This window comes from Gadus macrocephalus, chromosome 10 (assembly GCF_031168955.1).
Source record: "Gadus macrocephalus chromosome 10, ASM3116895v1".
Lineage (NCBI taxonomy): Eukaryota > Metazoa > Chordata > Actinopteri > Gadiformes > Gadidae > Gadus > Gadus macrocephalus.
Genome location: NC_082391.1, coordinates 16,633,491 through 16,648,603, shown reverse-complemented (window position 1 = coordinate 16,648,603; position 15,113 = coordinate 16,633,491). Strand labels below are relative to the sequence as shown.

General features: G+C 46.1%; 1 protein-coding gene across 8 annotated transcripts; it reads left to right on the top strand.

Moving 5' to 3' along the window:
• Window positions 1-467: 467 nt before the first annotated feature.
• Window positions 468-14,832, top strand: ogt.1 (O-linked N-acetylglucosamine (GlcNAc) transferase, tandem duplicate 1). 8 transcript variants are annotated; one of them, XM_060062868.1, is made up of 22 exons: window positions 469-882; window positions 1,844-2,024; window positions 2,502-2,745; window positions 2,865-2,933; window positions 6,126-6,242; window positions 6,620-6,699; window positions 8,400-8,625; window positions 8,776-8,916; window positions 9,003-9,103; window positions 9,201-9,354; window positions 9,459-9,560; window positions 9,647-9,826; window positions 10,177-10,335; window positions 10,459-10,548; window positions 10,655-10,780; window positions 10,937-11,107; window positions 11,224-11,340; window positions 11,492-11,662; window positions 12,256-12,408; window positions 12,558-12,810; window positions 13,313-13,436; window positions 13,658-14,832. In XM_060062868.1, the coding sequence occupies exons 1-22, from the start codon at window positions 747-749 to the stop codon at window positions 13,836-13,838; spliced, it is 3,276 nt and encodes a 1,091-aa protein (XP_059918851.1). In that variant the 5' UTR covers window positions 469-746; the 3' UTR covers window positions 13,839-14,832. The 8 variants fall into 8 exon arrangements, with proteins under 8 accessions (XP_059918858.1, XP_059918851.1, XP_059918856.1 ...); XM_060062873.1 differs by having other exon boundaries at window positions 470-882; window positions 1,874-2,024; window positions 8,400-8,595; XM_060062871.1 differs by having other exon boundaries at window positions 470-882; window positions 1,874-2,024; window positions 9,647-9,844.
• Window positions 14,833-15,113: the final 281 nt, after the last annotated feature.

Sequence of the window (15,113 nt, the reverse complement as noted above, 5' to 3'; positions counted from 1 at the left end):
CAGCTTTGACCTAAGCATCAATACATTTAGCCTACTATAAAATGCCCAAATGTATCTATAGCCTATATAATGAATAAAAAAGACTATTATTTCACGACTAAAAATAGGAATATTTTTTTCTTACGAAACATTGGGGAGGAAATAATATTTAAATAAATGCTGCAGAATTAAACTGTGAATATAATTGTGTAAAAACCTCGAGAACACTCGGCGGTCAGGGCAGGGCGGTCAAAGTGATTTGCCGCAATGTATTCGTCACTGCACCAATATATCAATGCGCCCAACGGCATCCAAGGTATCCTATTTTCTTATGTTTATGCTAAGTAAATATGATTAGGCATGATTATGACAACTATTCTATCTACTGATACCGATAAATGGTGAACTGCCTGTTGTCTGTATCGATAGTGTCAAACGTTTCCCAATAGTGTGTGGATCTATATGAAAAACAAGTCCCGACCCCCTCCGCCATTTTACATCTCACGCAGCCTCATTGTTGTGAAGAAGATTGCAGAGAATTCCTTCAAACGCATCTCCGCGTTTTAAGTCGATGTATACGACTAAGTAGACACACCCGAATTAATTTAAAGCTTGTTTAGGTAATGGTTCTCGCTATACACCGGTTAACCAACATTTACGACAGATAGTGCGGCAGTGACACTGCAGATCGCCGTGTTGTCCTCCGATCGGCTCACTCTCTCCAGGGTACGGTGATCTAAAGGTTAGCGCGCTCCCTCGGTAACCTCATGGTTCTAGGTTCCTCCGAGACGGTCGAGGGTTCTCCGAAGCCCTTCTTCAAACAATTCACCCAGACCACCACGGCGGAGGACTCGAAGACCGAGGCGATGACGAGCTCCGTGGGGAACGTGGCGGACAGCACAGGTACCTGCTCCCTCCTTTTAGCTGTATCCTATCTCATAGCGAGCTGGTGAGGCTGCTGGTCGTCGCCATGAAGGCCGCAGTGTCTCCACCATTGCTTGTATGCGTCAATTAATGAGTATTCTATCATTGCATGTCAAACAACCCCAACATAAAACGGTTAATTAGCCGGTTATTGTGAGAAGGTGAATTAACGTTATTACTAATATGACTGGGACTTGGCATATGTTAAGATTGCTTGACGGTTGTGGGTTCTCATTCTTAACAATAATGGCGGCAACTTGCATGTTAAGGTAATTGATGACTGAAGACTACTTGGGTTTCATCTTTACAGGATGATGGAAATTCACACACGCGCGCGCGCATACACACGCGCATACAAAAACACATACATTGTGGTTTTATTGCATCGCCGGTATCTCAACAATGCACATTATGTAATATTGTGAAAAGCTAAAGAAAAATCACAGCAAAGAGAAGCCATCACGCATCAGTGAAATAGATGACCCGCATCTCAAACTCTTAAAAATGGCATTGCATATTCATTTTGGAGTGGTGGCAAACGAGCGGTTTGACATGTCCTCTTTTAGGAAAGGCTGCAGACAGACACCTCTTATCCTTAAATGGCATTTATTTTCAATTATCCATTAGCCATTTATCGTTCATTTGCTCACTTGGCAAATGGATTTAATCAGTCCAAAATAGTATATTTTTTCTGCTTACATGTAAGCTTACATGTAAGCTTACATGTAAGCCGACCTTAACTTTAGCCCTACTTGTGCAAATTGTAGCAATATATAATCTGTTTATTATTTTTACTTCTACTGCCATTTCTTTAATCATTTAAATTGTTCATTTCATTAGAAAATCTGAGTGTCATTCTTTATTTTAATTTGTCCAGACCATTTACTTCCATCTCTAACATGTGATTTTCCCCCCTCCTTGGGTCGGGTTGGTACTCCAGAACCAACGAAACATATTCTTTCCTTCCAAGGGCTGGCAGAGTTGGCGCACCGCGAGTATCAGTCAGGGGACTTTGAGGCCGCAGAGCGCCACTGCATGCAACTCTGGAGGCAGGAGCCTGACAACACAGGCGTGCTGTTGCTCCTGTCCTCCATCCACTTCCAATGCCGTAGACTGGACAGGTGAGGTGGCGGGGGCGGGAGATGCATCGGTTCAACCTACACATAGCCAAGGGAGGCGGGAGCAGTGCTGGCTCTTAGCCCGATGTGACTTTGACTACAAGGCAGCTTGGTCCTTTTGGAGTGTCACTCGCAGCTGCTGAGCTTGCTTTTCGAGTCCTCTGTCTATATTGGTCAAATGTTTTTGAAGTGTCTTCCCGGGTTTTCACTTTCCTAAACGTTCCTCAGTCACATTCTTTACAGGTTTCCGCTTACACTTGGTGCTTTCAATTTATTCTTGTACATGGGTTTGCAATGGTGTTATGAATGATTCATGGGTGCTGATTTTGTTCTGTTCAAGTCTATTGGGATGACCTGATCAAAGCAGTATGTGTGTCATTATGTACGGTAGAGTCTATTGAAACTATTTATCTTTGAATATATTGTGTTCCAATGGGTTGTGGTCAGGACCAACCGACAATCAATTTCCCCCCCCCTCAGGTCTGCTCACTTCAGTACCTTGGCAATCAAGCAGAACCCAATGCTGGCCGAGGCCTACTCAAACCTGGGCAATGTTTACAAGGAGCGTGGACAACTGCAGGAGGCCATCGAGCACTATCGCCACGCCCTGAGACTGAAGCCGGACTTCATCGATGGATACATCAACCTGGCGGCGGCGCTGGTGGCGGCGGGGGACATGGAGGGAGCGGTGCAGGCTTACGTGTCCGCCTTGCAGTATAACCCGGTAAGGGATGCGCACGCACACACACCACACACACTGTGTGTGTCTGTCTTCCTGGAGATCGTTGATGTTATATTATGTTCAGCTGTGATGTATTTACATATGTTTGTTTCCTCCTGCAGGATCTTTATTGTGTCCGTAGTGACTTGGGCAACCTGCTCAAAGCCCTCGGGCGGTTGGAAGAGGCCAAGGTATGTCGTCCGGGGTGACACTCGCAAAGCCGTTTTGTATTCTTTCATTTTTTTTGTATTTTATTTTTAGCAATATAGATTTATTTATTTATTTTTATCGCAGCCTCATTTTTTTTTCTCCCCCATTTCTAAGTCCCATGCCAAGCCCCTACCATGACCTCACCCAGGCTCAGCTACGGCCTCCCAACTCCACCTTAAATACCTCAAACTGTAGCTTTCCCCTTACATAGCAGGTTAAACCTCCCACACATAGCCGATAGGAACATTAAGGAGACTTAAAGGATTGAGATAAATATTTGATTAATCTAGTCACTCAACAAGTCATACCTTTTTGTCTCTGTTCTTCTCAGATGACCTACGTTGTTCTTTAGATGTAGAGTATAACTAATGGCACATTGCCTTTGTCTCCGCCTCCACCACTGGCTGCCATAGTCTCAAATTCCCTTTGTTGTCCCCTGACCTTTTTTACTTGGTCCGTCCCACCCCTTTCAGGAAGAAAGGCTAGATTTCAAATTCAATGAGTGTTTTACATCGAGTTATATTTTTTGAATCAAAGTTCTCTCTGCTAAGTAAAGCAAACCGTGGAGGAAAATCGCTGGCTCGGTCTTCAAGGAATAAATGAACTGACGTTAGTTCATCTATGCAATCCAACAGATAAGATGGTCTCTAAACATAAAGATGTACTCCATTATCATCCACTTAAGCCCAAATAGAACGCCGGCTGTCTCGGCACAAAACGTAACCTCTTTGCTTTAACTTTTTTTTTTGTTTGTCTAGTACTTTCTCACAATCCTTAGTCTGGGTCAAGCTCTAAGATGTGGAGTCGTCGCTCTGGTTGAAGGCCATCTTATCTGGTGCTAGAGGGGGGTTCAGGAGTAGGGAGAAGCTCCAGGGAGACTCAAGCTCCCCCTGCTCTGTCGCCCCGCCCCCCCGCGCGCACGCTAAGGTTCGGTGGAGTGTGCGCGCTCATGAGCTGTCTTCCTGGCCCTAAGTGATGCCCCGTCATGGCTCTGTCGAGGCCCTCCCGCTGCTCTCACTATAGCCTCAATCAAGGGTGGGTTGTAATCACCACAGGCCCCTGCTCTGTATCTAACCAACCACCCCGGGGCGGTGGGTAGGGGTATATGGGGGTGGGTTGACCTTCTTTAAGGGCAGTCTGTTCCAGAGGCTGGGGAGTGGCCGGCACTGCGCCAGGCAGACAGCTCACTATGTGCATTCCACCACCTGCGTCAGATGCTGCGTTAGAGAGTGGACCATGAAACCGTGCCGAGCAACAGCAATGACCTCTTCATTTCAGAGCTGTGGAGGCATCTAGATACAAATGATTAAACCGCAGGCTTCTTTTCCCCCCCACAACAATCTCATTGGCCAGGAGTCAAGAAAGCAGGACAGGAAAAATATATTTTTTCATTTTGAATATGCAATGATATGATGCCCAAGGAAATGTGATCAGTTCATTTGGGGAAGATCAAGCCAGCAACCCTTCCGCCTTTTCTAAACTTTGTTTAACTGGTTTAAAACTACAAAACAATTCATAATCACAAGACGTCAAAGCCTTTCTTCCCTCCCTTTTACCTTTTTTGTTCAGGCATTCTTTTGTGTGAAAACCATTCATTGCATGGATGAAAGTTTTAAGTACATTTTCCGAAGTTCAACTGATTCGTTTTTGTTTCGACATGAACACAAAAAAAATCTTTTTTTTATTTTTTTTTATACAAACTTTATACTAATGATCTTGTGTTCTGATCTTTGTCTCTTTTGGTTTCTTCCACAACTGATATTGTTATTTAGAAGGTTTCAGGTGGGTGGCTCTATTCCTGCGTAGGTGCCTGCCGGAAAGGAACACTAGGGCAGCATCAGTCCTCCTCTCCAGTCAGCTGCGGCCACCACTCTGACAAAGTCCAAACATATGGTAACGGGTTTGTAACTGCCAGCTAAAGACAAAAGAACAAAAACAAAACCACCTTCTCACTACCATGATCCTCTTGTCTTGTGGCTTCCACAAAAAGACAAACAAAAAAAACAAAAGTAACCAAATTGAAAGTACGCTACAAAATCCTTTTTTCCAAGATTTGTTCTCAGCTCTCTAGTAAACCAGACACTTGATTGACCTGTAAAAAAAGAAAGTAAGAATCCTCTAACACATGTTGTTTATTTTTCCTATTTTGATTTGTTTTTCCTTTATTCGGGGTTGCAGCGTTCTGATGATCATACACGTAACGCGCTGTGAGTCTGCAGTAGCGCACGGGCAGCGCAGCGATTACTTCCCCCAAGCGAACCAAAAGGAACCATGCGCAAGCAAGCGAACCCATGCCCCCCTCCCCCCAGCGAACTTTTCTCAGCCTGTCTGTTGCGGACCTTGCCCAGCCCTCAGCCAGCTTGCACCTCAGCATCCTCCCACCTCAGACGAGATACAATTGACTTTCCCCTGGTTCTCACTTAACAATTAACCAATCACCATGGCCCCAGCAGCTGTTTGTTGCGCAAAATTGATTCGTTACCAAGATCACGCTTGACTTGTGGCCGTGATCACACTTGCCCCGTCCAATATGGTGCAAAAAGGGGAGACCACAGAAGCCGTGTTCTCCCTGCCTATCTACTGTCATGAGGTGGGTGCTAAGTGTGTGCCAGCTCGGTGCTGTTGGGATCAGCCAGGGCCTCTGGGCCTGCAGCCGTCTCTACTGGCCAGACAGCAAGCGCAGCGAGCGAAATGTACCCCTGCGGGGTCGCGCAACTAGCAGAATGAGGGAGATGGACGCCACACCTCCGCGCCTGCGTGGATTTGTGCGCATGCATTACAGGGACCTTCATCTGCCCACAGTGTTCTTGATCCAAGGTTGTGAGAAAATTCTTAAAGAAAAGTGAATGCATAATAATTACAATTTGGCTACATTCTTGAGCCGATTATGTATTTGTTCCCTCTATTCATGCCAGAGGACATAACTGTTGGATGAGGACCTGTGGGTGGGTTGTGGTTGGATCAGCGCAGCGTAGGAATAAGCAATGCAGCTTAGCGCGGCAGACACAAGCGCACGCAAGCCCATGCTGCAGACTCGCTTTTTGCTTATTCGGAGAGTGGTGTCTAATTCTGCTTTCTGGCCTTTCTTTTCGTCCTCTTCTCCCTTTACCTCTCGTCTCTGACACATCTCTCTCTCTCAATCTGTTCCTCCATCTATTGTAAACCCTCTCAAGGCTTGTTACCTGAAAGCTATTGAGACTCAGCCCAACTTTGCTGTGGCTTGGAGCAACCTGGGCTGTGTGTTTAATGCCCAGGGCGAGATCTGGCTGGCCATACACCACTTTGAAAAGGTCAGTGTTCACATTTATAACGTCCCCATTTTTATTATTAAAGGGGACATATTATACCAGTGTGGTTAGCCTTAAAGGCCGTTTCGAAAATCGGCCCCATATGACATCACTAGTGGACGTGTCCACCTAGATCTGTGCTGGATAGATGAGCAACGTTTACTTCAGTCCACTGGGTAGGCTGATAGACTGATCTATCCAGCACAGATCTAGTCGGACACGCCCACTAGTGATGTCATATGGGGCAGATTTTCGAAACGGCTTGTAAGGCTAATCACACTCACACCTGGTGGTATAATATGTCCCCTTTAAAAATATTTCATTGATGTATTCTTCTCTATCCATTTGATTTTAATGACCTTGGACCTGTGTCTCTGTAGGCTGTGACCCTGGATCCAAATTTCCTCGATGCTTACATAAATCTAGGCAACGTTTTAAAAGAGGCTCGCATCTTCGACAGGTAGGTGTGACATTTGTAATGTAAAGCTGTAAGACGACATTGTAATTACATTAACCAGTGACACCATCCTTGCCACGCCCATTTATATTTAGAAAAATGCGTCATCAACGTTGCACACCTTGATCACCAGTCCCGGCGTCAGACTACGCCTTCATTAACCCATCGCTCGTCTACATACAGGGGTTGACACTAAGGTTTCAAAAGCACTTGCCCATCGGGCAAGTACAGGTCAGGTTCAACTTGCCCGAATGATGTTCACTTGCCCAAATTATAATCAGAATCGTGAACGGGCCTCTTTTTGCCAGGCACCCGGCCTGGTCTTGGGGGGGCTCAGAAAACTCATCCTAGCTCAGACTGAAGCTGAATGTTAGCTTCCACACATGTGTTTAAAAAATAACAAACTTCTTTGTTTACTTATTTATTGAGCGGTCACATCGTGTCATGAAGTGATTTCAGTCCACCGTTGCAACCTATTAAAGCTATAAGCCAATTTATATGTAGACCTGCATGATTTTATGCAAATGTACATGCAAATGTACATAACTAAATGTCAGAGGTAGTAGCAAAGTATTTTTTAACTTTCACGTTTCTTGTAGCTCTAACTGAATAATCACAAATCGCGTTTCTAGTATTGTTGTCAGTCACGATACTGGATTTTCTAACTTCGACACTATACCTGGAAAAATATCGATATTCTATACCATTTTCGATATGAGGGGAAAAGTTTTTTTCAGGAAAGAACATACCCAAAGTAAATAGCATATCTCCACAACTGCAAGGGCGATAATGTCATCTTTGTGCCAAAAGAAAGATTGTTGTGCAAGTGAAATATTCAGTGGGGATGATACTTGGTTAAAGTGAATAAAGCCATGGAACACAGCATAAGTGGAAGATTTCCTAAGAAACCTTCATCTTAATCATTCAATCTTAAATTGTTATTTGCGAGTTTTAGTCACAGAATGATATGGTTTGGACTGTTGGAATAAGTGGAGGCTCAGCTTTCATGTAATATATAGTTTGTGAGGGTCCAATTTCGTGAAAAAACCTTTAGCTAACAACTTCGAATCACTGCCAGAGACCGCACTGCGAGTGAGTGACAGAAGGCGGGGCTATATTCGCGCTGAAGCGATGCGTGTCTGATTACTCTGTTAACTTGCTTTCCGAGAGAAGAGCTCTTTCCGAGAGCGCTGATCAATTGCAAATACCTCTATTTTGTGTGATTTTGCGGAACAAAAGGTTGTTCTGCAGTTTATAAAAACACTTGAATAAATAGCCTTTGTATTAACATCCACTTGCCCGTTCGGGCAACCAGAAATCGATCTCAACTTGCCCAAATATTACTTTTAGTTGCCCCGGGCAAGCGGGCAACCGTTAATGTCGAGGCCTGACATATGAAGCTGTTTTTCTAAACCAAGATAGACTCTAGATTCTATTTTTCAAGGGTTTTGTCAAGAATACTGTGGGGAAAATGGGTTACTAGTACTACGATCAGAAAGAAGGGTACTTATCAGATGTAATTTTCCTGTACACTATTAGTTTAGGATGTTTTGCCATGGCCTTATTCATTTTGCCATAATCCTTTTTTTTTTTTTTTGGATTCATCTTGATTCCTACGGTTAAGAGTTCTGCTGACATTATTTCTTCCTTTGAGCTGTAACTACAAAACCTGTTCATCATTGCTTGTATTTGTCCATTTTCAGAGCGGTCGCCGGCTACTTGCGGGCCCTGAGTCTAAGCCCCAACCATGCTGTGGTCCACGGAAACCTGGCCTGCGTCTACTATGAGCAGGGCCTTATCGATCTGGCCATTGACACCTACAGGCGCGCCATTGAACTGCAGCCCCACTTCCCTGACGCCTACTGTAACCTAGCCAATGCCTTGAAGGAGAAGGGCAATGTAAGAAATCCAGCCAAATATAGTTTTGGGGTAATTGCCTGTCTGAAAAAAGACTTTCTCCAAATATAGAAAAGACGCATTACTCAACATCTCAGACCTTTTTTAATCCTTCTCGCTTACAGACCCAGGTTTCGGGGCATCCCTGCCTTTCCTGATTTGAACCTTCTATGTTTTCTCCAGGTAGCTGAGGCGGAAGACTGCTACAACACGGCGTTGCGTCTGTGCCCCACCCATGCTGACTCTCTCAACAACCTGGCCAATATCAAGCGGGAGCAGGGCAACATCGAAGAGGCCGTCCAGCTCTACAGAAAAGCCCTTGAGGTGAGGGCCGCAAGGACTCCCATGAACCTAACCCTAAAATACGTTATTCCATGTGTTCACACATTGGCTTTGTTTTTTGCCAACAGGTCTTCCCTGAGTTTGCTGCGGCTCACTCCAACCTGGCCAGTGTCCTTCAGCAGCAAGGCAAGCTGCAGGAGGCCCTCATGCACTACAAGGAGGCCATCAGGTGAGCGACTCGGGCCGGCCAACAAACAAGCATCTGATCCTGTGGCTGTGTTAAGATTAGTATTTTTTTAACATTACGTATTTGTCCCCCCATTTAGGATCAGCCCCACGTTTGCTGACGCCTACTCCAACATGGGCAACACGCTGAAGGAGATGCAGGACGTCCAGGGAGCCCTGCAGTGCTACACCCGGGCCATTCAGATCAACCCCGCCTTCGCCGATGCGCACAGTAACCTGGCTTCCATTCACAAGGTAGGCGTAATACCTGGAACTAACGTTTCAGTCTTGACACATAACGGTAAAAGAGTAATTGTATCGTTATGTTCACATGGCAATCTCCTTTTTTTTTTTTTTAGGATTCGGGCAACATTCCAGAGGCCATTGCTTCCTACCGCACAGCTTTGAAACTCAAGCCAGACTTCCCCGACGCCTACTGCAACCTGGCCCACTGCCTCCAGGTACTCATCGCCCCCCCCGCTTCTTGGGCCCGGCTCGGTCTGTCGACCGTGTGTGGCGTGTTTCTAATGCGGTCTCCTCCTCCCAGATCGTCTGTGACTGGACAGACTACGACGAGCGCATGAAAAAGCTGGTGAGCATCGTGGCCGACCAGCTGGACAAGAACCGGCTGCCCTCGGTGCACCCGCACCACAGCATGCTGTACCCGCTCTCCCACGGCTTCCGCAAGGCCATAGCCGAGCGCCATGGCAACCTTTGTTTGGACAAGGTACACGCCCTGATAAAAGCAAGTACATTTTATATCCTACTCCGTTGGCTTGCAAGGTTACTGGTAATGGCTGGGGCTGTCTGCAGGGGTCATGTGCTAGGTAAGAGTAGCGTAGTGCCTGTTAAGATTGGTATGCTGTGTTTTTCCTGGGAAAATGACGGGGGAACGGGTGTGTGCAGGGTTATGGGGTGTACGTTCTGACAATTGTGGACATGGTTTTGTGAATACTTTTATCCAGTGTTTTGCATTGCTGTAACACAGACATGCCAGTCAGGATACTACTGCTCCCGCTGCTTAGGAACGGCTCTCCTGGTGCCACTGTATGCTCATACCAACGTTTCCTTCAACAGATTAATGCTCTTCACAAGCCGGCCTTTGAGCATCCCAAGGACCTGAAGGCCAGTGGAGGTCGTCTGCGTATTGGCTATGTCAGCTCCGACTTTGGCAACCACCCCACATCCCACCTGATGCAGTCCATTCCTGGCATGCATATTTCCGACAAGTTTGAGGTGAAGGCCTTTTCAGAATGAATTCCGGTCTACTTCTTGAGACTATTAAAACTATCAATGTCGCCTTTGCACTGTGATTGATGGGCGTGACTAAACTTCCTTTATTTAACTTGGATTCTCAAGGTGTTCTGCTACGCCCTCAGTCCAGATGACAGCACCAACTTCCGTGTGAAAGTAATAGCTGAAGCCAACCACTTCACAGACCTCTCACAGGTACGCGTCCCCCCCCCATTTTAATGATCATCCTGGGATTCTTATCGTCTTGATTCATACTGCGGGTTTAGCCATCTTATGCTCATGGGTTTTTGCCCTCAAACAGATCCCCTGCAATGGTAAGGCAGCAGACCGAATCCACCAAGACGGGATCCACATCCTGGTCAACATGAACGGATACACAAAGGGCGCCCGCAACGAGCTCTTCGCCCTGCGGCCCGCTCCCATCCAGGTCGGTTCAAGGCCTCGAGTTTCTGTCGGGCTGTTCGACTGTGGATTCAGTCATATGTGGGGAAACCAAGGAACACAAATAACCCACTGCTGGTGTATTGTGGCGGTACAAAGCTGTGGGTCAGCCCAATTAATGTGGATGTTCTTCCCCCATCAGACCATGTGGCTAGGGTACCCGGGAACCAGTGGGGCTCCCTTCATGGATTACATCATCACAGACAAGGAGACGTCCCCTGCGGAAGTAGCCGACCAGTACTCTGAGAAGCTGGCCTACATGCCCCACACTTTCTTCATTGGAGACCATGCCAACATGTTCCCTCACCTTAAGGTTTGTTGCTTCTACCGTTTAGTTTTTTTTCAGTTTGAATTATAGTCTTTAAAAGTGACAAAAGGCAGTATTAAACATTCAAACATGGATCCAACGTTTTGGTCTTGTCCCAACAGAAAAAGGCAGTGATTGACTTCAAGTCCAATGGACACATCTTTGACAATCGCATTGTGCTGAACGGCATTGATCTGAAGGCCTTCTTGGACAGTCTGCCGGACGTAAAGGTTGTGAAGGTAAGTGCAGTTCAATGGGCCATATACTTAATCATACCACTTTACGTTGACTGTAAGAACACGCGCGTATATAATTATTTCAATGACTTATTTTCTTATTATTCTTCGTAATAATTCCATTTTGTGTTCTTCCCAATTTACTTTTTGCCAGATGAAGTGTGACATCAACCAGGAGACGGTTCCTGACGCCAACGGAGCTCTGTCCATGCCAGTCATCCCCATGAACACAGCCGCGGAGGCCATCATCAACATGATCAACCAGGGCCAGATCCAGGTCACCATCAATGGCTATACCGTCAGCAATGGCCTGGCCACCACACAGGTGAGCAAAACCGGCAGAGAACTGCAAGGCATTGACTTTCCATGTAGGGCCCAATCAGAGTCAGACATTTTTTACAATGTAACCCAATTTACTTCAATTTGATCAAACTAGAAGAAAGAAAAAGGCTCTAAAACTGCCAGTAATCCATCGACATGGCCAAGAGCAGCCCTTGAATGAACTATGCTGCTTTTCCAGATAATTTCAGCCAACCGCCTTGTAAAGTCTGGAACTTTGGCCAACCAGGTATGAGGTGTTGATCAGACATAACCAGAACTCTGCATCTGGTGGGATGATTGGTGGTGTGGGTTGGTGGTTACTGGATTCATACTTTCCTGGTCAAAATCGAAGGGCGCTCTCAAAGCAACGGATACCTGAAAATCCTAGGGGTGCAACGGTTCCCGTCAAAACCACACGTTGATCTCGCGCACGGTTCGTTGCGCCCGCGTGACCGGACCGTGGCTGTGTGAACACAAAAAACAAACCAAACTCTGACCTCACCGTTGCGCCCCTAGAAGACACCAGTTGCCCGCGGCCCATGGCTGTGAAAGCGTAAGCATGCCTCTGAAGCACCATGTGATGTGTGTCCTGTTTAGATCAACAACAAAGCCGCCACCGGAGAGGAGGTACCCCGCACCATCGTGGTGACGACCCGCTCCCAGTACGGCCTCCCCGAGGACTCCATCGTCTACTGCAACTTCAACCAGCTCTACAAAATCGACCCACCCACCCTGCAGATGTGGGCCAATGTAAGGACTGCGGCGCGTTGGTCCCGCCTCCCGATAGGATGGGCACGGTTCATGCCCTCGTTTTAGGGCAGCCTGGATGTTGTTGCCCTTGATTCATTCTTACTCAATTGTGTTTTTCTGTCCCTTTCTCTATTTTTTTTTTTTTTTAGATCTTGAAGCGGGTGCCCAACAGTGTGCTGTGGCTGCTCCGCTTCCCAGCCGTGGGCGAGCCCAACATCCAGCAGTACGCCCTGAACATGGGCCTGCCCGCCTCCCGCATCATCTTCTCCCCGGTGGCCCCCAAGGAGGAACACGTCAGGAGGGGGCAACTGGCGGACGTGTGCCTGGACACCCCCCTGTGCAACGGCCACACGACGGGCATGGACGTCCTCTGGGCTGGGACTCCCATGGTTACCATGCCGGGTAAGAGCACCGGGTCACTCATAACGGCAGTTTAAAGCATGAGAACTGAAGAGGTTAGAATTTATATATTTCAAGCGGTTAAGCAAGGGCGCAGGACGGAGCAAGATTATGAAACTCAACCAGCAAAAAACTATTTCCCCTCCCTCCCTATATTTATCTGCCATTGTAAACTAAAGTATTGCATTCACTCACTTGTGATTGACAGGCAAGATAGTTTCCCCAAACCCGTAAGAGGAATCGTTTCCTGTGTCAGAAATTAGCCGGGAGCCATCTAAAATCTGAATTGGCTAGTACAGAGGCAGGAGCAGTCAACTCAAAACATCACAGCGGATTTCACAAAATAATGGCGAATGTTTAGTCAATTCTTAAAGATAAGAGTTGTATATCCAAAACACTCAATGCACAGAATGCTATCTCTTAAATCTTAAAGCACCTTTTTAAGGACATGGGCTACCAAACTTTTATGACCAGCTAATGAGTTGTTTTCATGTTCTTGGTTTAGGAGAGACCCTTGCATCGCGTGTCGCTGCCTCCCAGCTCAAGTGTCTCGGCTGTCCCGAGCTCATCGCTCCCAGCCGCCAGGAGTATGAGGATGTCGCAGTGAAACTTGGATCAGACATGGAATAGTAAGAGCTTAGCTTGGTCACATTATGTTTTTGGTGATGATGCAGACATTTTGGCCTCAATAACTACTCTAGGGTTGTTAAATTAACGATGACTATTTGTATGTGTTTTTGGTTCCGAAATGGTTGCCAACTAGTGGTTGAAAAACGATGCAAAGATAATGAGGTGTGGCCAAACATTTGCATTCAACTCCATTGTCCCTTGTCCCATGCGTTCCCTGCAGCCTGAAGATGATCCGGGCTTGTGTGTGGAAGCAGCGAATCTGCAGCCCCCTGTTCAACACCAAGCAGTACACCACAGACCTGGAGAAGCTCTACCTGCAGATGTGGGAGCACCATTCATGTGGGAAGAAGCCGGATCACCTCATCAACTTCCCCCAAATAGAGAGCAGCCTGAGTGCTTGAACCTTAAACCCCATATCCCCCCCCCAACACACCCCACCTCATCTCCTACTCATCATGGGTTCACTCCATCGCATACCCCTGAATGTTTGTGGTTTCCCCCCCACCCCGACGCCTGTTAAAATGAATTTTACTTGTTGAGGAACCGCACGTGTCATTGTGTGCCATCGCCTCACACAGCCGGTCCTGAGCCAGATGGAGATCCTGAGCCTGCAAACTCTTCTGAGACTCTTGTCCTAAAATATAATCACAGAAGTGTGTGTGTGTGTGTGTGTGTGTGTGTGTGTGTGTGTGTGTGTGTGTGTGTGTGTGTGTGTGTGTGTGTGTGTGTGTGTGTGTGTGTGTGTGTGTGTGTGTGTGTGTGTGTGTGTGTGTTAACAATGGAATGCCGGCACTCCCCACCCTTCCCAGAGCTTGGAATCTATTTGCGGATTTTCTTTTATCCTGTTAGTATGTAAGTGGACTGAACTGCTGGCCTGATGGGGTGAACAACCGGCCCCGACATTGTGATGTTGACCCACTTTTAATTGTGTTTTGGTGGCTGGTGGGACAATGCTGCACAATAAAAAATGTAAACTTTGACTAAAGTTGAATCAGCTTTACGAAAAAGCCCTGTAAATGGTCATGGTTTTCAACTGCTTTTTAATTGTTTTAAGCCACCTTTAAATGCAAAGTCGATGTGAAAGTTTTGAGAATGGACTTCCCCATCAACAAATGCCAATTTTAAGTTGTTTTTTCTGGCTCATCCGTATCGGTTTTCTGCATTGATGTCACTGTGCTTACAAAGACAATTGGGACAAAGTTGTGGAAAGGGGAGTTTTTTTTCGTTGGTATTCACTAGAATGGGCCGGTATTTCTATATTCACCAGATTTTATTTCAATTGAAATGGGAACAACCTAGGTAAGTATTTTCGAGTTTTGTTTTGTATGATATGGTATGCTCTCAGTGAAACTACTTGGCTCTGATTTAAAATAAATAAATGAAACGTTAAACTGACTTATTTGTTTGCTCTATAACACAAACACAACACTGGCCATTGCTTGAATTAATATGGCTGCCTTAACCAGAATGGTATTTTTTATAACTTATTCTACAAGGGTTGAGTAAACACTTCAAAGGACTGAACCCTGTCAGTCAAACACTACGGTAAAGTGAGAATCAGTTTTTGGATCAGTTGATTTTATATGGGTTTTGCGCTGACCGTTCAGTAGTGAATAACATTGATTGCTTGCTAATATTACCTGCATCAATTGAACCCCGGATTAAAATTTCAGGAC